The sequence below is a fragment of the Glandiceps talaboti genome, chromosome 9 (assembly GCF_964340395.1).
Source record: "Glandiceps talaboti chromosome 9, keGlaTala1.1, whole genome shotgun sequence".
Lineage (NCBI taxonomy): Eukaryota > Metazoa > Hemichordata > Enteropneusta > Spengelidae > Glandiceps > Glandiceps talaboti.
The window spans coordinates 20269229-20293724 of record NC_135557.1 but is presented as its reverse complement, the minus strand read 5'-3'; the positions used below and the strand labels follow the sequence as shown (position 1 = coordinate 20293724).

General features: G+C 35.6%; 1 protein-coding gene across 4 annotated transcripts in view; it reads right to left on the bottom strand.

Annotated features, from left to right (window-relative positions):
* Positions 1-6896: 6896 nt before the first annotated feature.
* The window catches only part of LOC144440400 (uncharacterized), a 75700-nt gene continuing 58100 nt past the window's right edge, over positions 6897-24496 (bottom strand). For 3 of the 4 annotated variants that reach the window (XM_078129768.1, XM_078129771.1, XM_078129772.1), the window contains 2 exons: positions 20520-20681; positions 6897-12021 (listed from right to left, as the gene is read on the bottom strand). In XM_078129768.1, the coding sequence (XP_077985894.1) occupies positions 11999-12021; positions 20520-20681 (185 nt within the window). In that variant the 3' untranslated portion in view covers positions 6897-11998. The remainder of the gene's footprint in view (positions 12022-20519; positions 20682-24496) is intronic. The other variant, XM_078129770.1, reaches the window with a different exon arrangement.

The window sequence follows — 24496 nt, the reverse complement described above, 5'->3', positions numbered from 1 at the left end:
AAGAGAACACTATGAATTCAGGAATGGCCAGTTCTCGAACGCACTACATTCTAGAACACGACATTACATGTTGCTATTCAGTCAGTAATGACAAATCATTCGGGGAGATTGATAATGAGCTAATACTGTGCAGCAGTGTCTTTGTGTCGTTCATATTAGAAGTATATCGTATTTTGTAAAGTTCGAACTGCCATGTTCCGTTAGGATATAGCCTAATAGCCCAAAATCTCTAATTATGCAAATGACATAGTAATACTAATAGCCCAAAATCTCTAATTATGCAAATGACATAGTAATACTAATAGCCAAATATATCTAATTATGTAAATGACAGAAATATAGCTAGATGTACAACAAGATTTTTATGACATGCTCTCTGTTAAGGTGGATAACGGCTAATTCGCTGCGCCTACTTTTCTATTATCGTCTCTTCCGGTTCGAGTTTTCTAAAGATCTGCGCGGGCTTTACTTCTAATATTAGTAATAAAGCGTGTCCTGTGCGTCAGTTATTGCAGTGGTGAACATAAAAATTGCGTATAAATCTGGGACAATTTAGGTCAATCGTAATGATTCTGCTCAAGGGAAATGAAGATCCCGTTCTTTGCAAACGAGGATATCCGAAGCAGACATTTGCCATTACACCGAACACCCCAATAGATGTTACAGTGAAAGTACAAGTACAAGCAGAAGACAGAATTTTCTGGACAACTAAAAAAAGTACTGATCGTCATAAATGTACAACTGAAGCTCGTTGAGAAACCTTGACGCAATCGGGGGAGTGTATACCATAAACGTGTCTGAATGGTGAATCGTTCATATTTGAACACATGAATGGTGAACGTATCTTTGTTAAATGCGTGAATGGTGAATTGGTGAATATTGCATTATTGGTGAATGATCGTTATTTTCGAACATGAATGGTGAATGCTTAGAAATTAAACGCGTGTGAATCGTGAATGACAAAACACTGTGTGAATGTAAAATGTGAAATTTAATCTCGACTTAAAATCATGCAATCGATGGCTCAGTGAAAGGTTCAGCAGGGCACTCACCGGTACAGGATGCAACATGTCGGAAAAATCTATTTTTTTCATTAAACTTTGTAACATTGTATAATTAATGGATATAATACCTGTCAGTCAAATATTGCTGACTAAAGACGTTAAAAATCAATAACATATACGTTTTAATGTGTTTACACGATATAATAAACCAACATAAAACGATAAAATGGACAGACAATCGTTTTTCACCGTTTACATGGAAACACTTAGGCTGACTTATTCCTCGAGGAATTTCTGTGTTTGTTACTCATTTTCAGAAAATGTTAAAAATCAACAATATCATATTCGTTTTAATGTGTTTTTATGTGTTTAAACGATATAATAAACCGACTGACAATCATTTTTCTCTGTTTACACGGAAATACCTGCACTGACACCAGTCCCGCGAGAGATTTTTAGTTTGTTATTCATTTTCACTTTTGTGAAGGAAAATATCCCCTTTCAAAAAAATCCCAGTTAATTACTAATAGTCTCCCAAGGCTTAGACCTTAGTGTTCACCAGACTGTTCACAACTTGAATGATTCATTCATGTCACTATTTCACACAAAAGAACACTTTTGTTAAAGAAAAAAATATTCAAGTCATCAATGGGATCATTCCTGACGTCGAATTTGTACGTTTTTGAATTTGTTGCGATTTCGGTCATTTACACGACACCCTTTTCGCCTACGAACTGAGTTTTCGAATGAAAAATAATTGAATCGTTTTGTTTTTTTTCAAAATGATCCACTTTCGGCAGGGTTTCATTAGTGTCCTGTCACGTGCGTTTTTTTGTCGTCTCCGTAAAAACGGTAGATACAATCGTAGCAGTGTTTTCATTTGAAAACGGCATCACGTCAATATGTGAAGTTAATTGTTGATATTAAAGTATGGTTGTCTAGAACTTCAATGGTCAAATCTATTATGCTTGTTTCCCCTTCAACATAAAAGAGCTATAAAAAGATCAAACATAATCAACTGAACTGAAAGGGGGTGGGGGTGGGGTGGTTGTAACTCAGTGCGATCTAAACTATAGTCAGTGCAATAGAGACGTAACTCAAGATTCTTGAGAAAACTTAAAAGTAATTTCAAACTTGTTTTTCTTTCTATCTCTGTTTCTTAAAGGAATTACGTCTGTTTTGCACTGGGCCATCGAATAGTTTCTTCCTCAATTGCTTGAATTGTATTCCAAGATGTCAAACGACTGGTATTTTTGTGACTACTGGTCCTCTGTAAGGCTAGTCTGCATGTTTAACTTAGATTTTGGTATAACTACATTAATACTTGGTGAACATGAATTGATATCTGGAGATACTAGTGAATGGTGCATTAGACCGTTGTCTTCCTGGTGAATGGTGATCTAAGAGTGGTATTAATCTCCCCTCGCAATGGCAATAAAGTTTGTTTAGGCGTGACAGAATTGGCTATCTTTAAACCAGATGTACCAATCATCATAGAATGAAAAGAATTAATATCATCGGCCAAAATTTATTGTACATCATCTGACGGTCGGTATGTTTGTCCCAAAGGATCATAAAAAATCAAACACGGCTTTAGCTACAAAATTATATGAAATTTAAAGAATGCACTATTGATACCGAAAATCGTTATTTATGTAAATACGCCATTAATATTCCTAGGATGTTTATCAGACCAAATCTAATTAGTTCTAAACATTACTCCATATAAAGTAATGTATAAAATGATGACATACTCTATAGTCACAGACACAGAGTACGTCAATGACCTTGTGACCTTGGATTCTACTCTTTTATGGTTTTTATTATCCAAGAAGATCATAGTCTCGGTTACCCAGCCTCTTAAGCATAAGCCCGCCCTCAACGGTAAGAGGCTGGGTAACCGCGACTAAGATCAAATCTTTGTCTTATCTCTGAAATAGAAAATAGAATAGTTGTGTTGAAATTGATCTTTTGAATGGTGTTTTTTTTGTGTGTGTGTGTTTGTTTGTTTGTTTGTGTTTGTTTGTTTGTTTGTTGTTGTTTGTGTGTGTGTGTGTGTGTGTGTGTGTGTGTGTGTAAAGACGTAAACTCAAAAGATCACCGTTGTTATTTTTCAGATACAACGCCTAGTAAGGAATTTGGTTAGACCATCTTCACAATGAGCCATCAAAATCACATGTACATGCCTCTTTATGGCAACGGTTCAACACGCGGTATGCTTAGCAATGGCTGAAAAACTGGGCTGTGAATTGCGAGAATGCAAAGTCAGTTCATTTCATATGGAAGTTACAAGTCACTGAGTGTGTGGACGATTCACGATGTACTCTAAATATATAGTCCTTAGACTAAAGACTTTGAAATGTGTAGTGTGAAGAAATACATATTATGCTTTCTTAGCGTTGACGTTCATCTAAGGATGCACTTCACCGATAGAGGGCGCTTTGAATATTAGAACAAAACTTCGACAAAGTTTCGACGTAACCTATGACCCTCGGTACATAGTAAACTGATGACCGTCAGCACATAGTATTATCTTAATCAAATAGACCCCCCCCCCACACACACACACACACTCGACACATCGTGCCAGTGCAATACTACAGATGACCTCAACTTCTGACCCCTCGTAGGGTCACTGATACCGTAATACCTTCCTGTCTACCATTTTATATTGACACGACTTGGAACATGGCGGTCCTTTTCAACGATTCAACTGTTTACTACTGTCGCGTTCTTAACATTTATCGTTTGTTGCAATGCATTGTAAATACAGTACTCTACGTATACGGTATATGTGATTTAGACAGCCTTCAGTAATTACAATGGGGAGGGCCGGGAAACAAGCCCGAAATGTGACCCCCTCCCCAGTCCGTTGTGCTAAAAAAAATATGACCCTCCCTCAATTTCCTTTCTCTAAAATGACCCTCCCCTGTTCAAATATTTAATGAAAATAATTTTTGGAGGTGGTAAACACTATCATGCGAAAAGCAATGTAACTAGCCAATTTCAAGTGTGCCAGCAAAATGGTTTCCCACCAATTACAACAGAATTACATACCCACGATCAAATATTAGCAATCGATCGAATTTGTACTCTGTTTAACGAGAGCAGTTGCTGCTAAGATCACTAAAAGTGTCGAAATCGGAACTTTTCCAGTTCGACCTGTAATTTCAAACGTACAACAACACAAATCCCACCATATGTGATCGCAACACCCAATATGGCATCGTAGGTAAGGAGGAAACCCTGAAACTACGGCTGCGCGATTTCGATATTTTTGGTCATCCGAACTGGGGCTTTTGTAGTCACGGCGAGATAAAATTACTAAATCGTCGATTTCTTGCTAATATTTTACCACTGGGCGTGTTAATTTTTTAGTTACCAGCATTTCTGGTAAGCCCAGGTTTCACGGTTGTTTCTTTGCACGACAGAGAAAGAAGGGACAACTTTATTCAACTTACTCCGTTTGCAAGCATTATTAGCAGGACTAGATGACCAATAGCGCGAATGGCCTCATAAGTACTGTACATGTTCTTATCATGTCCATAGCCAAGTATTCGCGTGAAGCCCTCTAGTGGTCAAAAGTGTACAATTTATCAGCAACGTCGTACAGGTAGATGGCTTCCACGTTTGTGTGACTTGCTGATGACATATCTACGATATTCTTTACAGTGGCCCTGTTCCTAAAGATTTTACAGCTGCATATACAATTGTGCGTGCGTCCATTATTTTTAGATAGTAGCGAGCAACATTCATACTAACATATGATCAGGGAACAAGCACAATTTATGGTTGAGGGGTGGGAGTTGATGATGAAAAAAAATTGGGGGCGAAAAGAAAATTCTGATGGTCAGAAAGGGCGGGGAGGGCCTTGGGATGAAATATTTAATATCATGATTTGAACCAAATTAAACCCCAGGAGCAGTCTTTCATTCAGTACATTTCAATATTATTTGAATAACAAGTGTTATAATATACCTAGTGATAATGCTGTGCCATGATTCGCTAGAATCAGTCACGTGATAGGAAAATAGAATGACTATTTCCCTAGGGAAATAGTTCCTTCAACTTCAAAATGGCAGCTTCTGACGATGTCGTCTGCCACCGTGAGTTCACAGCATGAGGTATATTATAAAACACATATTGCCTGGCCATGAGGGCTATAGCACCCGTTTATTACCCCCTCGTGTGAGTTACCAGAATCACATGCTATTTCCCTCGGCCTTTGGCCTCGGGAAATAGCATGTGATTCTGGTAACTCAGTCCCTCGGGTGTAATAAACGGGTGCTATAGCCCTCATGGCCAGGCAATATGTGTTCAATAGTATACACCAAATCCTTTATGGCCCGGATGTGGAATTTGCAGATCTTGGTAGTATGACTTGTGATCCTAAATCCACTATCTGGACCGTACAGATTGTGGTTATGTCAAGTTACTTGGATATGACCGAGTTTCCTTTGTAGAAACAAGTCTTCCCTGTTCTAAAGCTTATTACTGTGGTGTTCATTGACATCCTACACCTTATCACTAAGGTTACCCCTTAGAGGAGAATCATTTGATTTATGGGGGGTGGGGTGGGGTATGGCAGCAATTTTTCTCCTACTCAGCATCAGTCCTGCATCAATTTTTTTTCCAAATGCAGAAGCAATGCAATTATTTTTTCTCGGTTATTACAATTTTGTAACGTGTGGTTAATAACTATACCTACCCGTCCCTGGTTCACAACTAACTTCTTCTGTGTAGTAGCAGTTTACAATCAATGCTATTTAAATTTTATGCACAAAAAAGAGATAGCTGGTAAAAAATCCACGAGGAGCTGACTGGTTGGTGAGCGATTTGCTATTTGACCTTGAAGAAGCTGGTCAAGGTCGGTATAAAAAGAGTTCATCTGTGACACTATGGGTGTATATATATCTGAATGGAGTCTGTGTATTTAACTTCTAGATATAGTAGTAAGATAAAACTTTGCCATTTGACATTGCAACTGTTGGTCATTGTCTCCCTGGAAAGCTTACTAATGATAATGTGCAGGAAGACACGAGTTGGATTTACATGCATCAAACCTTTGCAGATACAAGACAAATGATTTTTTGAAGTACAAATATGGCCATCATTTTGTCACAAAGGTCAAATAATCACACCCTATTAGTGTTTACATTGATGCCTAGTTTGGGTGAAATTGAGAGATGGCTTATCATGCATGGACAGAATATGGGTCATTCCTATAGCCCCCCTCTGGACTATACTTGTTGGCGTTGGGGCTTATGACCTCAAACACCAACAGGTCATATGCTAATTTTATTTAGATTTTCCTTGATGGTTGCAGCATACACCCTACTCATGTAAATTCTGTGGTTACACATAAGGTATGGCCAAAATAATGAATTTGAATGACCAAGCTTTCTCATCATGTACAGAGGATGCTTGCTAGGTTGTCCAATCAGCTTGCTAGTGGCAGTCTGAATGCCAACGTGGTTTCTAACTTAACCATGTCTGGTCAAAGTCCCTCAATTGGCACAAACATTTGTTTATCTAATCAGTAAACCCCAACTGTTATAAACAGCGTACAAGTAGCATCCTGAGCTGACAAATATACCATATTTGGAAATTACGTAACTGACCCTATTAAACACTAACTTTATGAGGGACTGTGTTATTGGTTAGAATTTTGAGACCGATTAAAAAAGACATGATAACTGTGTGGGTGGCTGTGGATGAATTTGACAATGCATCTCAGGACTCCTAGAGTAACGACTTTGACTACACTGTGAGTGGACGTGTAAATGGTAACAATACCTTATAGGAACTAGACTAGCTAATGGAAGCTAGTTTCCCAAAACACAACTACTGTACCACACTTTATACACACACATAACTACAGTACAAATAACATACTTTTCCAAAAGATCATACTTTTTATTTCATGTTGTATACAAACTACATGGTAACAGGAAATAATTGCCAATCACTTTTTAAAACTAACTGAAGTCAAGATTTACAAAAACAGTCATATTTACTACAAAGATAACACCATAATATGGCCACACTTAGTCAATTATTTGTTTCTTGCCACCAGATTTCAAGTTAGTCATAAGTCTGTCTTTCAGTGTATTAGATTCTGATTAAGTTGACATGATTAAAATAACGATAATGAACTGAATTTAGAAATTGTCATGTAATTTCAGCGTGCTTGCTTGCTTGTCTGATCATGCTAGTGTGCTTTGTGCTACCTGTGGACGACCTAACGACCTTTGCCTCAAGATTTATAATTTTCATTTTCAATTACTATTTGCTGTATAACTTCTGCATACAAAATGATTCATTTTATTCCAATATTAACGTTTTGTTCTGATAGTGATATGTAGCTATAACAATCAACGGCTAGGTGGTCATGAGTCTCACATTGAAAACGGAATCCTTATCAGATGATCAAGTTTTGTTCATAAGAATGACGAACTTCAAAAAACAAATTCCCCTTCAGAGAACTTACATAACAAAGTAAGTCAATTATTTGGTTTAATTGTGGGAATTATTGCTGAAGATTTCATGACAAGAACACAATAAATGTTAGCATGAATCAGTATCATTTAGGAACATAGATACTGGTCAAGAATAACACAAGTGCTTTATTTAACGTAAACATTGAAAGAACAAATGCCATTGTTTTTTATGGCTTTAACATAGATATAAATATTAGTAAAAATGTATACAAGTCATGTCAATTCATCAAATAGGACTATTATAAGTCAAATATTTCAAATAAACTCATAGCAATATGGCAAGTACAACAAAAAAATGCTTGTGGAGATTTTGTGAGCACCTCTCTCTCTCTCCTGGACAGCATGACTTGATGAATGCATTTCCTGACTCAGAAGTGCATTATTCAAATCAAGGATTGGGAAAGGTCTATGAAGGGTTGGGTGCTTGTTCACCATGTGTATCTATCAGAGGAATACTTGGCTACCAAGTGCTTATATAAATAGCCAGTAATGATACACAAGTTGCTTGATTTGGTGTCCACCTGAATGCAACTTGTAACACCTCTTAGGGCTTGCCACTTGAGGGCACTGTCGTTTTTCTCCACCAATTCAGACTCATGACAGAGAACATCACACTGTGGTAGATTCTGCTTGCTGTGAAACAACTGCATATCACTACTGGGTTATTAATTTAGTTCTTCTCTCTCAATATTGTTATAACTAGTCAAACTTTTAAACTTGATCCTTTATGAAAAAATTACTACAGTACTAAGTGTCTATACAGCTCTACTCTACGACTATAACTTGTATTTACATGATTGAAGTACTCAACAAAAACACCAATAAACTATCAAAAATTCAAGTCTCAAAAAAGCTGATTTTGGGGGCATTCTGTGATGCTTGCTAATCTTTCAAAACCTTCCCTAAAGAGGTGGTATCTCCAAACAACCCTCTTTCAAATATTGTATTTTTCATATCTCCTAACCGGGAACCTGTCAAATCAAGGAACACATGGGCATGATCAATGAAGATCTAGAGACATACAAGTCAGAAGTTGTTCAGCTTTGCCTTAACTTTAGGAAGAAACTGTGATCTTAAAAACTTCAGGGTTTTTGTAACAATATCTGTCAGCTTTTACTCTTGCATATGAAACGGTCAGTATTTTGAGGCAAATCTACCGCGTGTTATGCTGCTTAAATTTCACAATGGTTTTGATTTTGCTCTTGCATCACAGAATGCTACCAATGATATATTTTTTTAATTGGCAAACACTACACTACATCAAATGTCTCCTTACTAAACACTATTATCTTAACTAGAGAACACAATATTTCAGTTAACGTGTTTCTTCCTTTGAAGAACAAGAAAACACATATCAGAACATGACTTGCAATCATTTAAAATGCATCATGAAAACTCACAGCATAGAACAAAGCTAGTCAATTGCAACTCGCCAAATAGTAACTGTTATTCAAACTTCGTAAACTGAAACGAGAAATTTCATACACTTGTTCCCCCTTGCAAAATGAAAGTGGTACATTCTCGCAATTATATTAATTGAGGAACAAAACACTTTGTACATCAGTGAAGGGTTAAAGGTTTGGGTTTGGAAAAAAATCGTTGCAATTGCTACATAATCTTTTGTAACTATTTGCTCTACTAAGAAGTATGTATTCTTATATACTATAATCAAAATTCTATTATACAGCAATGGACTCCAAAAACTGCAGAGATTTTTTTCTTGCAATGCATACCAAATATCACTATTACATTTTGTGGATGTAGTAAAAGTTGAAAAATTCTTCTGCAACATGTTGGTTTGCAGGAAAGCCTAAATTCTTGCAGATTTACTTGCATGTAGCGTATCACCAACATCATCTCAAAGTATGTGACTTCTTAAGAAAATAAAAATCATCTCTGCAGTTTAAGGGTTAATTTTAGACTACGAACAGGATATATATTTTAAAAATTGTCATTTAACACCTAAGCAATTATTTAATCTTGCATTTAATGGGGATGTACATCATGTGATGTTAAACATTTAAGCTAAAACAACTATACAACATGCAATGCTGATATACATATAGGAAATAAACTACGGTTTAACACTTTTATAGATCAAGTGATGATCCTTCCCCCGTTAAGCTGAAGAATCTCCAACCCTCAATTGAGATAGACTCAGAAACACCTAATTACATTTTCATTTTATTTTTTTAGAGACATCTTACAGAATACACTGATAGCTGTATTTAAATGGCTTCAAATTACAATCACAGTGCCTCCATGGAGCCATGTCCAATTTACACACAATTTCCCTTAATTTTCCAATGTCCTTTTTTCCAAATTCGTGTGAACCATTTACAGAATTTTCTGTGATTACCTTATTCTGTACCATTTTTATCAATTTTGCTGGCAATTGGAGGATATATTGGTTGTTATCTACAGATATATCTTGTAGGAATGCTTTATATTAGCACAAAATAACACACAAAACACTATGAAGATGTACTCTTTGAAACAAAAGAAAGTTATACTTTAGTAAGCGTGAACGAAAAGACATTAATTCTCAAAACAGAAACTTGACCCTGCCTGTTACAGTTAAAACAAAAAAATTGTAAATATAAGAATAAGTTTCACCAAACAGAAGATAGCACTATGAAGGTTAAACTGCATGTTAGATTGGACTGGAGATATATATCTCAATGAAATGTAAGCTGACCAATTATTGTAATTGGACCTTGCAAACTTTTAACGGTATTGGAAATGTGGTAGTTTGATGCATAGAAATCGCTATCCTGATTATGTCACATTGGTGTTTGGAACCTCCCACCCCTAAATTTGGGTCATGCAAGTAACACATTTCATGATAGGTAATCTCAGAAATGGACTACACTACCATCAAAATGGGGGCAAGCAGGTTTATTATCCAGTTTTCTCTATTTCTCTGATCTTGAACATTAACTGTTTTGGTTTTGAGTTCATTAGATAAAAGACTGCATGAGTTTCATTCACTGAAAGTTAGCCTATGCGTTGGTTAAAGTACTGTTTTATAACTTAAAGCTGTCCAGCCTGTTACCTTGTAAATGTTGATGATATCATCTCCATACCTTATATAATAAAATCAGTGTACCTCTCCACTGTCTCAACAGTTGTTTTCATCCAATTTGATCCAAACTCTCCATTATAGTAATGTTCATGTACAGAGAAAGAAAAAACAGTAACTTTTACATCTGTATTTATAACCACCCAAACCTTTCCACCCCTACTCAGTGATGGAATCTTCCTGCTTTTTGGATGTGCAAGTCCCTTTGTGTGTGTTTGGACCACATTATAATTAAAAATTATAGGGAGGTATCATGCCAAAAGAACTTGCTATATATGGAAGTGTATGCAGATTACACATAAGGCACATCATTGAGGTTTGGAATGCAAGCGATGATTTCAAGAAAGTGGTGTTATCAGGACTGATCTTAACAGTTGAGGGATGTTACAAGTGTACCAGATTTAATGTCAAAATGATACTTGATTTTCTTAGGTTGTCTCTATTTGAAGATATAATTCACGCAAAAGTGGTTTCCAATATTGCATTACAATTTTCATAACATCAACAAATTTGCAAATAACAACTAAATGTTAAAGGTAATTAATTAATTATGTTTCTTTCCTCAGGATCAAGCGTTCTAATCACAGCAGCTTAGATAAGAAATTGAGACAATGCATATAAGTGATATTGTTTCCATAGCTACCCGCTTCCGAATCTGACCACTGGTCAACTGACAGGCCTTCATAAATTTGAGATTCTGGTTTGGCAAGCTTTGCATATGGACAACCCTGACAATATTGAAATTCTGAAACTTACAATCTACAATTGTCTGAATGTTATGTGGAAAGTTTGTCACATCTACCATCTATAAAACATAAACTAGTCTGTCTGTTTCACTTGACAGTCCAGGGTCAAAACACACATATGTTAGAAGAGAAAGAGCTAAATATTCAAAGGTTTAAATACAGTTTTGTCACCAAATACAACAATGATACATCTCTATACATATTATTTTAACTGCAGTTGAAGGTGATAAGCTTGGACTGTACATCTTTCAGGGTGGAAAGGTAAAGATGTCTATAAGAAAGCACATACCAAGTTTTATCCTAAAATGAATTCATGTCATGTGAGTATACTGAACTTTGACCCATCACATAACCTTTGACCCATGTCTGCTGCCCTCAGATGTAAGTGAAGAATTGTAACTGGGTGGTATTCAGCAAAAAATGGAGAATACTAATAATACAAGGCAGTTATTTTAAATCATGCATTCTGGATAGTAACGTTTATTTGCTGTAGCCATTTTGATATACGCATTTATAAACATGGGTGAAAAGAAATGCAATTCTGATATCCTGGTTGAAACACCCGGTTGTTATTAATTCCCAATACACAATATTTCCATAATGTAACTTATACAACCAAGCAGATATTAACATTGATGACAAAAACAGAACTTGGAGATAAGTTACTCATACGTGGGCTGGTGGTGGATCTGAAAAATAAAACAGAAGATCACCATTACAACCAAGGCGTATGCATGAATTGCATGAATTGATATCAGTAAGTTGATATTCATGTGGAGTTGTCATCCTCTTCCAGTATCTCAATTGGGAAGATGTGGGAAGGATGTACCACGATAATAATTTCAAGAGTTTAGTCAGCCATCTTGAATACCAAATGTCAAAGGTCATATCATAGTTAAGTCAGCCATATTGGATGTCAAAGGTCACACCATGGTTAAAACTGTCCAATTTACATTAGTATCATTTGCATATTGGCACATTTCTAATAAACAGGGATTGCTTTTATCTATCTGATATTATGACAAACATTTCTATCAACTGACCTCCCACAGAAGATATCAAAGATAGCTGCCCAAACTAAGAATTTTACCAATAGTGACACAGAACGCACAGATAATATCGATATTGGTCGTCCATAGTGAAGTGCAAATCACACATATGGCCATCAACATAGAGGTGGCTCTGGACATGATACTTTGATCACCGCCACTATTGATGGAAGGGCTTCTTGAGAACCACAACTTGCATGTACTTGACTCAATCTGTGATACTGATGTTTATTAACCAAGACAGTCCTTCAATTTTTCTGCATAATAGTCACTCTGCGTCTCTCACACACACTTGAGTACATTGCATCAAAGACTATAGCCTACATTACAGTTTGCAAGCCTAGGTAAGGCTGAACCAAACACAGATGAGTTTCTCAGGTGGAGGAAGATATCAAGTATAAATGAAAAGGGCAGAAAACCAATAGATATTACCAAGAAAATGTGACCTGGACTACCAGAAGAAATAAGTTGGATATGAAACGTTTATGAGTGGATAGAGCAAGTGTAGTTACGGGAAAGTGTTACCTTGACTACCAGAAGAAATGAGTGGATAGAGCAAGTGTAGTTAGGAGAAATCTGAGAAAGGGTATACACTATTCATGAGTGAGACCCATAAATGGTAACCAGGAGTTCATTAAACAGAGGACCTGTGTCTGTATGTTATAAAATGTTAATAAGTGAATCCCAAAAAGATATCGCCAACAACATGTTCTTTAGATTGCAGAAGCAACTTATGAGTAGCAGACAAATAGTTAATAAACAGAGAGACCAAAGGGGAGTAACCAGAAATGCACCTTTGATAGGATGTGAGGAAGATGTAATGTGTTGATGAGCAAACACCCAAAAGCCGTGGAAAGTGAGTGTAAAATTACACAAGGAATACACGGGCCAAATAGTGAATAAGCACAGATCCACAGATAGTAACCAGAAAGACAGTAGCTGGATTAGAAGACATATCAGAGTACCTTACCAAACTAAGAAGGTAAAGTAAAGAATGTGCCCAGAAACACGAGTTGACAGGTAAGGTCAGAGGAGACACAATACTTTTTAACATGTCATTTGAATATGAACAGCAGTTTGACTGTTTTGCTGTAACTGGCATCACTTGAGTGTTGTCTTATTCACTTCAACATAGTAATTCATTCAGTGACACTTTCATTTGTACATCTGGCATCTTATATGTAGCAGATCAAGTCAAATTATCATACAGCCATTACTTGGCCCACTGTTCATTAGATGCCAGGTTCTAAAATGTGCTGTACCAATGACGAAGACTACTAAATCATTTTTTAAAAATGCTTCATAACATAATTTGTCACAGATAATTTCAAGCAATCTCTATCAAATATCTTGGGTGTGTGCAGAATTTCCAATCGTACACAAGATTTTCACATATATGTACAAACAAAAAAAATGTTACATTCTTTCATCAAAAGTGTTTTATGTTTCATACTATGATAAAGTCCATGGCTCTACAGATATAAGAACTCTCATAGTTGGTGGTGAAGCTGTCAGGTTATGGTCACTATGGTGAAGTGAACAGGACAGCACTTAGCATTTCTTAGCGACCATTATGTTTACAGTACACCATATTCCAGCAAATCAATTCACAGTTATATTGCTAAGGGTTCTTATGAATAAACTAATGTGTTTTGTCATTAACGCCAAACATGTAACAGTGCATGCAACCAAGCACAAAATATGAATCAGGGAAATTCCAGAGCTTATAGATATTATTGTTGAAATTCACAAATTTAGGTCTATGTGAACTGGTTGAGAATACCATCCACATACTGGAACCATTAGCCCAACAGGCAAACCATGCTTCAGTACTTATTTCAGCTCTAACATCATATATAATGGGAGCATCTGTAAAGTACACCTAGTGGCCACTCCATACATTCTTTTGTTTTTTATGATACTGGAATATGGTATACTCTGTAAACGTTACTGAAGATGCAATGGATTTACATGATTTCAGCATTTTTATCATGTATATCACAAAGACTATTAGGATTGTAGATTACTGCTGCAAAAAAGGGTCAATCATGAAAAAAGTAATAGCTATATACATATACACAGAATTTTAGCCTATTTACAAGTATGAGTATGCATAATTCACACATAAGAGTACGCATATTAAATAGCTATTTTGCATAACACAGGTTAGGTTCCCTACTCATATATAGCATCCTTGTCACCCACTCTTGTCAATAAGGTAATACATGAAAAAGTTTCTACTGACATATTTTACTATTTTAGCATGATTTTACACTCTCCATCACCACTACATATAAATCATCAACAGCTGCTACAGAAGTTTCAAAAAAGCTGCAAAATTTGTCAGTAGTAACTTTTTCTTCGTACATCTACTGATGATATCAATATGCCTACGATTCTGCTGTACATTTCTGCCAACACATGTCACTATAGAGAGTAGATTTATTTATTTACACCCTAAACTTGTACCATTATTTACTGTTTCTAGGGGTCCGACATGATTAGCATAGCTATTTTCTGACTCCGGTTATCCAATCTGATTTTTTGCTTCTTTGTATTTACGTTTGTGATGTCATTTTTCTCTTCTCTTTTTGATCGGGTAATGAAAGACATCGTATTATTTTCTGCTGTCAGCAAACTTCTTATCAATCATTTTCCACTTTTCATGAGATTACGTTAGTAAATCAAAATGACATGAGCACAAGTTTCAGAAAATTATAACAAGGTTTTGCTCAATATGACATGCCAATAAAACCATATCAAATTACCATAAGCATAAATTTCACAAAAAAGAATATTTCCTTTTTTTTACAAAGTTTTGTTCAATATCAAGTCCAAATGATATGAACACATGTTTGAGAAAGAGATCTTTTTTTCAATGTGACTTTATTTTGGAACTTTCTAATTCAGCTTTCATGGATTTGAGAATGATTTCATAGTGTCCTGGGCTACAATCATGAGGAATTTGTTAAATACATTGGCTGGCAGGAATGTACATCATTCTGTAGGTATCTAGATGAATGAAATGGAACTGTTGGCAGGGTAGACAAGGAACATGTACATGTATGTCTTGTAAAAAAAAAACCTTATAAAAAAAAAATTAAGATGGTGCACGGTTAAAAGAAAACTGAAGATCTGTGGAGGTCGGTGCCTATCATGCTGGATAGACATATGATATGATATCATGTAAGGAGAGAATGATATCAACAGGCAAATATATATAAATGATGATGATGACACAGGCTTGGTAAATGTACATGTATACTTTGAATTGTGTTTTCAGTGGGTATGTTATGGTTGGAGATGACTTTTGATTCATGATAGCCTAATACTGGTGGGATTGTCATGAAATGGTATCTTTCATATGTGTTGGGTTGTGAACTTTTTAAATAAATGATACATTCCTTATTACGGTGATCATTTCAACTGTTCTGTATGTATGTATGTATGTATGTATGTATGTATGTATGTATGTATGTATGGATGTATGGGTGGGTGGGTGGATGGATGTAGGTATGTGTGTGTGTATGTATGTATGTATGTATGTATGTATGTATGTATGCATGTATGTATGTATGTATGTATGTATGTATGTATGTATGCATGATGCATGCATGCATATATGTTCATATATATATATATATATATATATATATATGTATATATTAATTAAACTATTTATATACAATTAACTGATGTGTATATATAATGCAAATTATCTTTATAATTACTAGAGCATGTTGACCATGAGTTTGAATGACTAGTAGATGCGAGTGGGTCTTACAACTTAATGTCATTAGGTGTAAAAAAACCTATTGTATGGTTCCGATTACATTCAATTTCAGAATAGGTGGTGGGGTAGGTAGATTTTTAATTTTTTTTTTCATATGCAAGTGTCTAGCTCAGTTAGTTATGTGTGGTCTCTGTGTTATTGGTCTCTTCTCATCAGATGTACAGCCAATACAGATTGGAATAACAGTTTTATATTGTCTTTTTAAGTTGATTTCAATTTCTGCATCCACTATTTCTTGCGAGACTTGACGATTTTCACTACTTTATTTTTTTTCTTTCTCGAATACGTAAAAAAAAAGTTTAGGGTCGGTGTGAAAAAATAGGTGGGGGTATGGTAACCGGAACCAAACAACTTTTTTTTTTATTAAGCATAAACAATCTTGCATTAAGCAGACAGTGATGTAGACAGTCAAATTACTTTACAAAGGGATCACAGTGACGTTACATAACGACAAACCATGCCATGTTATTACAGAACTGGTCAGTTCTCTGGCCAATGCAGAACAAAGCTAAAAGACACATTGGTTTGTCGTAAGTGACTAACACCACAAGATCCCAAGTATCTTGTCATGCAGGTAAGGTGTATATTTTTTTTATCTCTAAGACGTATATTACATGCAAGTTGTTACACAAGTTTCTAGGGAGTGTAATTATCTAGTATACATCTTTATATATTCAAAAAAGTGTTGTCCATAAATTTTAGATTTACTTTTTCAGCTGCCCGGGCAGCCCCACAAACACATGTTATTCTCCTTACAATACTGCAATATCAACTGATAAATATATTTCTGTTTGTGGATTTTTTGATACAGATTATCACCAACTTTACCTATTTTTATACAAATTATAGAATTCCTGTTGACCAGATGCCCCAAGGAATGACTCATTTATAACAGTAGCTACTGTCGAACCATAAAAAATTCTATGTAACGCAAGTGTTTTGAAAAATAAACATGTTTTTTTTTTTTTTTTTTTTGGGGGGGGGGGGGGGTATTGCATTTGAATGTTTAGTTTTGAGCTGTAAATCACTGGTAGTTCCTTATGTTTGCATGTAGAGTTTGGATTTAATTTAACTGCTTTTTTAAAAAAAATTATGTGTGAATAATTCCTATCTAAAATTTATGGACAAAATCTCTTCTGAACAATTTACTTAACCACACACATTCCACATACAACCAACAATCACATACATGAAGGTACATACAGTCCCCTCATGTAAAATAAAACAAAGCGAAACTGTGGGCATAAAATTTAAAGGTGCTTCTAAACTCTTATTGGTAATGGTACACATAGTATTTGATCAGCTTGTGGGAAAATTCAGCTGAGATTTGTTGTCTACTTTTGGGTGTTAGAAACGCTTGTTATAAACCAAATCACATTATGCTTTACAAATTATGGAAAGTCATGTTGTTGCTATTCAGTAGTGTATTCCAAATCACCAAAACCTCTGGTTTATTCACTACGATATTGCTTCAATTTCAAAATCAACTTTTCCCTTTTGTTTTGAATTTCTTGAAATGTAATTTGAATAATATTTATCTCTTTAGTTACAGCAGGCTGCACATTACTATTCATATCCTCCACTTGATTCAACCAAGCAGAAACCATTAAGACACTGCATTTTAGACAGCCAGATCACAATTTCTTGCTACCTTTAGTCTGAATGAAATAAACCATTTAAACGTATTGCAACTAGACATCTGTGTGGCAATGCTTTGATGTCTGTATAGTGGCACGTTAGTTCATTTCCATTTAGACAAAATGTTGCAAGACACTGCATGCATTCAATCTTGCTATCTTCAAGTGCACCACACGCAGTTTCTTTTGCTTTTCATATAGTTGTATCAAATAGAAGCGATTGAACAGTAACTTGCAACATAAACATTTACAAGGGAGTCCAGTTACTGAGTGCACACAAATTTGTTTTGTTCAATAAATATTGCGAGTAAAATTTGAACAATTCTGAACTGTTTAGTGACATTCTAATTCATAAACTGAATAAATTAAGTTAATTGCAGTCTTCAGCTATGAGTTTTCCACAAACTGTCAACTAAGAGGGGTGACTGTGACGGAAAATAGAATTACAGACATGCACACCAACAAACGGTGAGACTACAGTAACATGTACACACAAGACAAGACTGTGGACTGGTTGACATAACACAGATTACTGGCAACTAAGAGATTTTGTGTTAGTATCTACAATATCAATAGACCCTTTCCATGCCAAACAAGATCCTTCCGGTTTATGCCTCAAAAGCGAAACAAACTTCTTTGCCCAATTATTGAAAATCACTTTCTTTAGGATGCTAAAAGTATTTTTTCTTATGTCCTGTTTATAAAACATTACCCCACCCACACCTACCCAGGACTAAGGCTGATCTCAACTTATGTGCATCTAGTGGCATGAAAAGGGCCAATCAAATAAACATCTTGAAAAACTGAACTGCATTGAATTTACCTTTCAAAAACATAATCATCATCATTCAAACAGAGTTTGAGAACTCTGACGTGGGTCTAATTACAGGGCACTTTCCTGTCACACTTGTGTTTTTGTGATGCATCATTTCAAGTATTTGTGAATTTCTTTGTCAGGTTTTTATGGCAAGGGCTTATCTTAGCTGCAAACAGAAAAAAAGTCTAAAGACCCCAACTGTAGTTTTCAGGGCAGCGTAATCTCACACTAAATGCAAACAAGTCCTGGATCATTTAAGCAGAAACCTATGGTTTGGTTTTTGCAGTTCATTACCAGGTGATTACTGTCCTAATACTGGTATTACAGCATTCCTGGGTTATGTGGTCATCATGTGACCAGGGCTAACAACTTGTTGTACCCTTTTCAATATCTTCAACAAATAGCACTTGAAACGATATCACAGCAGAACTAGTGTAAAATTGGTCAGTTGATAGTTTTTCCCCTAGTGTAAGATTGCAGCTTGCAAACTCATCAATCTTGTAAACTTGTTATCGAAATGCAGTTCAGTCAAATTCAAAGCTGTTGTATGCAGCATTAATGCCTAAACAACACACTGGTTAACCTTAACTCCAAAGCACTCACAAATCTAGTATTTCTTCACTTGTGTTAGCATTCACACTTGTTAGTTAGTATTATGGTGGATGGTTTCGCAAATTAATTTCAATGGGTAGTTTATTGGTAAAGCATAGGAAAGGCTTTGTATTGTTTGTCATTGCAAATTAGGCAGAGTGTTAAAAGATCTGTGCCATGCCATGCGGTTATTTGATTTGTTATCAACACCACTGCATCCCCCTTTTTAGTTTGGTCCTCCATAAGATCATAGCACTGAAGATGGAGACCTTGATGCTGGCTATATTTCATTATATAACTTTCCAAATTTTCTATAATTTGAGGATCAGTTATAATTTAGACCCCCCTGGGTACCATTAGAATCCAGGTTATGTTCATCAGAGTCCAAGGTAAGTTCTCCTACACCTATTATCTCATCATTCGGCCTCTGGCTTTCCCGTCATTTGGCCTGGCTTTCCCATCATTTGACCTGGCTATAGTATGGATTACAAGCTGAAACACTATATCATTGATATCCTAATATTAAAGGCCAGGGTTTCAATCCTAGGTTCTCACATTTGTGTTATCTTATCAGAGCAGCCATAAAGGCTAGGGTTTCAATCCCAGGTTCTCACATTTGTGTTATCTTATCGGTGGAGATTTAAAGGCCAGGGTTTCAATCCCAGGTTCTCACATTTGTGTTATCTTATCAGTAGAAATTTAAAGGCCAGGGTTTCAATTTCCCTTAAACTTTTAATCCTAATTTGACATGGGCTTTTAATTTGACACCTGTCGCTGAAATCCACCCCTTGTTCTTTGACATGTAAATACTATTGCAATCATTATTATATCAAATTAGTCAGTCTATTTACTATTGTTGATATCATTTCTGTGTCTTTCTTCTCGATCTATTGTGTGGTTTATGCATTTGTGGTTCTATCTTGTAATCTATTTTGTAAGGGTTATAGACTTGACTAATTCAGGACTAATAAATGAATAGTAATAAACAATATAATCTTCTTAACTTTATACAAATTTGAACTCTGATGTCCCATAATCCTGGATCTTATTTCTCAACAAAACAAACAGTCATCTTAATCCATTTTTGCAACAGATTTGAAATCTGGACATATTACGATTCTCTGTGTGGAAACATCCTAGATAAAGAGTGCCAATAGTGCACCCATCACCACCAAAAAAAAAACCCCCATTACCACCACCATCAAAAATTCACCATCACCATAAAAAGATGAAAAACTCATAATGAGATGGAAAGCCTGTTGGTGACATACATATACATGTCGTAACTACACTAATTTACCCTTCTTTTTCTCATTCTTGTCAGTTTTCTTTGTACTCTTGTTCCTTCTAAAGTAGCAGAAAACGAGAACAGAGACACCTACGATAAGAACTAGGAGAGCTATAATGATTCCTGCTACGCATCCCTTGGTGCAACCGCCTGTGCTGGTGTCGGCATCGGCACCTGAGGAGACAACAAGACAATAAACGGTGTAAGTATCTTATAAATTCATTTCTGCTGTGAGGTGATCACTGCAACAAATATTGCTGTAGTGACAAAGGCAAGGTTTTGATAGATTTACATCTCATTTCAACTTGAGTTTTGTTGGATTACATTTCTTTTATTCCTAAAAATATTGGTTATAATAAATTTTCGGTATCATGAGAAAATATCATGACTAATAATGCTGCTAAAATTTGTAAAGTGGCAACTTTGTGACCACAACTTTTATTGGAAAAGTATATCGCAATTTATATCTGAAGTTTGTGAATTTAGTTTTGTGTAAATTTTCCTTTTTCATGAAGATGACAATTCATCTGTATTTCAAATAATCAAGCTGCAGTTTCGTAGAGACTTATGTATTCAAGTGTCACCTAAACAAAGATTGTGCTTCCAGGTTCATAAGGTTGGAATCTCAATAATATAACACTGTTCTTTGATACACAACTAAGTTACTTTCGTTCATGTCTATGTTTCGTATGAAGTATATATCGGTGAAACTGGGAGGCTTTTTTGGAGTTCGTTTGGTGGAACATAACACAGAAGTTGATAACATATAGGGAAGAAAGTTTACTTGGAGTCAGGAGAGAAAACTAACCAGCTGTCACAGATCATGTCAGCAGAAGGAATTATGTTACAGACTGGGAAGGTGCCACAGTTTTGGAAAGCTAGGGAGAGTGACAGGAAGATGTGATGGATAAAGGAGGCCATCAGAATAAGGAAATCCTCCTCAGTGTTGAACAGAGACGAAGGGAGGTTTCGACTCAGTCACGTATGGTACAATTTATTCACCACACTGCCCTCTAGCGGTGAAAAGTAATCATCAGTTTGTTCCGAGGAAGGCAACAGTCAAGTTATCGAAACAGAGACATGAACAAAAGTAACTTGGTTGTGTATCAGTGAACGTTACTATATTAAAGCTTGTCCTTGACTCAATCTGAGTTGTAATAACATGTAAATCTTTCAGAACAAAATTAGACTATGACAAATTCCAAGTGATGTGTTATATATTAGATTGTCATTTGAAAATGGAATGATCTATAAAATGAATGGTTTACAAGATGATGTGAATACTCTGGTCTGGGTCTTGGTTTTAATAGCGCCGCTACTGAGCGACTTGCAAAAGTTATTTGTACAAATGATTGATGTAAGATTGTAAATTGATATATATATATATAAACATGACATGGAATACATCATAGGGATAATGCTGACAGAGAAGTGAAAATCTAAACCATAAGAATGATGAAATGTTTGTCAGTCAATACTTAGAAAAGTTAGGTAGTTCAATCTTCAAACTCAATGCCAAGCAGAAGTACAAATCTGTCAGTCTTGACAGGTGTGCGTGCTTCAAGTAATGCAAATAACTTGATAAAATACCCTTTTTTAATGGATAACCAGAATGCTTTCCTGAAACACCGGGATTCAGTGAGAGATAAAGTTTGTAATTTGGTGCTCTTTATTTGAAACTTAATTTCCGGATTAAACAAAATTCAACATTCTTGAAAATAATTGCTCTTCTATGACGCACAAGAAATACGTAGCATAATTCAACAATGAATATTTAGAATTTCAAATTCCATGCGATTTCTTTTTCTGCAGAATAGGAATAGTGTGAAGATTGAGCAACGGTGCTTGGTTTGAGTATTGACTTGTACATACACCAACATTACCATTATAGAGAGCCCATACAGATAAACATTGTACTTCAATGAAACAAACCATGAACAAGATGACCATTATTTACATATTACATTTACAGAAATTGTACAAGAAAAGCAAATGAAACGACTACTTTTTTTTACTCCATGCAACGCTTGCTAAAGCTTATCAGCCTTTTTCTTGTTTCTTTTTTTATTTATTTCCTTTCATTGCGTTGCCTTGACAACAGTTGCAGATTTGCCATTGACATAAATTGTGCTATGTGTGTGTGAATGGAATACCTGCACCAGGTATCATGTGGTATTGCGCTTTTACCAAATCAGGCAAATGTCATGTGAGTGACATGTGGTACCTGCACAATGTTCATATGGATGACATGGTACATTTACCAAATGTCATGTGGATACCATGGGATACCTGCACCATGTCCATGTGGATGACATGGGATACATGCACAATGTTCATGTGAATGAAGCATGGTGCCTTTACCAAATGTCATGTGGATACCATGGGATACCTGCACCATGTCCATGTGGATGACATGGTACCTTTACCACATGTCATGTGGGAGACATGTGGTAACTGCACCATGTGATACGTAAAACACTCGTCATGTGATCACAAGTGCACAATGTAAGTGATGTGAAAAAAATTAAACTTGTTATGGATGAAATGAAGTAAGAGTTGTAAATGGCAAAAATTGAAAGAGATAGTTTGTCAATTTAAAAAGATGTCATTTTGGCTGAGAAGAAAATGTTACTTAGTAATGCCAGAAAATAAGATCTTTACTTTGCTTAAATAAAAGCATATTGGTCAGTATTATTACATAATACCTCAACTGGTTAACCCAAAAATGGAAAAAAAAATGGTTATTACGATGTGGTTACAAAAAGTGTAAAGGAAATTTAATGCATGAGGAACCCATCAAAAAAAACCCTAATATATACGTAGTTGATCTTTGGAAGTAAAGAAGAAAATGGAGAGTTGAGAGATGAAACCTTAGTCTTCAGAGAAGGGGCCATTTAGTTAGTTTTTATTTAAAGAGAGGATGGGGGGGGGGGGGGGGGAGGAGGGAGGAAGAATTGGGGACATACAAGTACTTCTTAATTTTAATGACAATTTAGAATGAATTTGTTTTAGTCTTCTGTTATGTAGTGTGTATTTGAAGGAAAAATTAAAATATGAATCAGCTCCTGAGAAAATAGTTCAAGCTGTTGGGAGAAATACTGATTAGGGGCAATAGTAAGACAAGATAACAACAAGAATAGATACGATTCAATACTGGTACACCCTCACCTAAACCACAGTGAGTTAGTACTGTATACAACTTATACCACTATGACACAAAAAGATTTGAAAAAACAGATAACCATTACAGATGCAAACCTTTCCTACAACAACCAGAATAAATTGCCAAACTTATATAGTTGAAGATGGTGACAGTCGAGTCTTCTAAAGCATAGACCCTCAACGTGGAGGGTCTAAAGTAAGTACTTTAATATTTTGTCCTGGAGCACACTATATTGACATTAGTGTCTTTGTTATCATATAAAATTGATTACTGTGATCATGGTACTCTCAAAGTGATGGAATAAAGTAATGCCAAGGATAAATATTGTATGTTAGAACAATCATGCGATGAATTAAGTACAATCGTATTACTAGAAAATTTTGAACGACTCCTTTTCATCATATTGTGCCATTTCAGATATGTAAATAGTTGCATTTCTGTGTTTTCTTGTCAACTAAGCATGTATGCGTTAGAAGTCACACATCTACAATTATTACACTGCGTTTGCAAAACTATGCCAAGTAAAACACTACAAGAATATTAAAACTACACTGAAGTAAACTAATCTATGCCAAAGAGGAGCAGACAATAATATCCAACAAGGGACAGCAGTTGCAGGAAAAGAACTCTGTAGTATACGCTGTATGGTCAAAAACTAAGTAAGGTATGGCCTTCAAAATCTTTTAACATTAGAAGGACTTGACAGGCAGGAAGCAGGAAACATTAAATGTAGTATTCAAGAGCTCCAGCACAATTTGTCTGCATTCTGTTCATCTTCTACATGTTCATACTGCAATGTTACGATCCACATGCTATATACATTTGC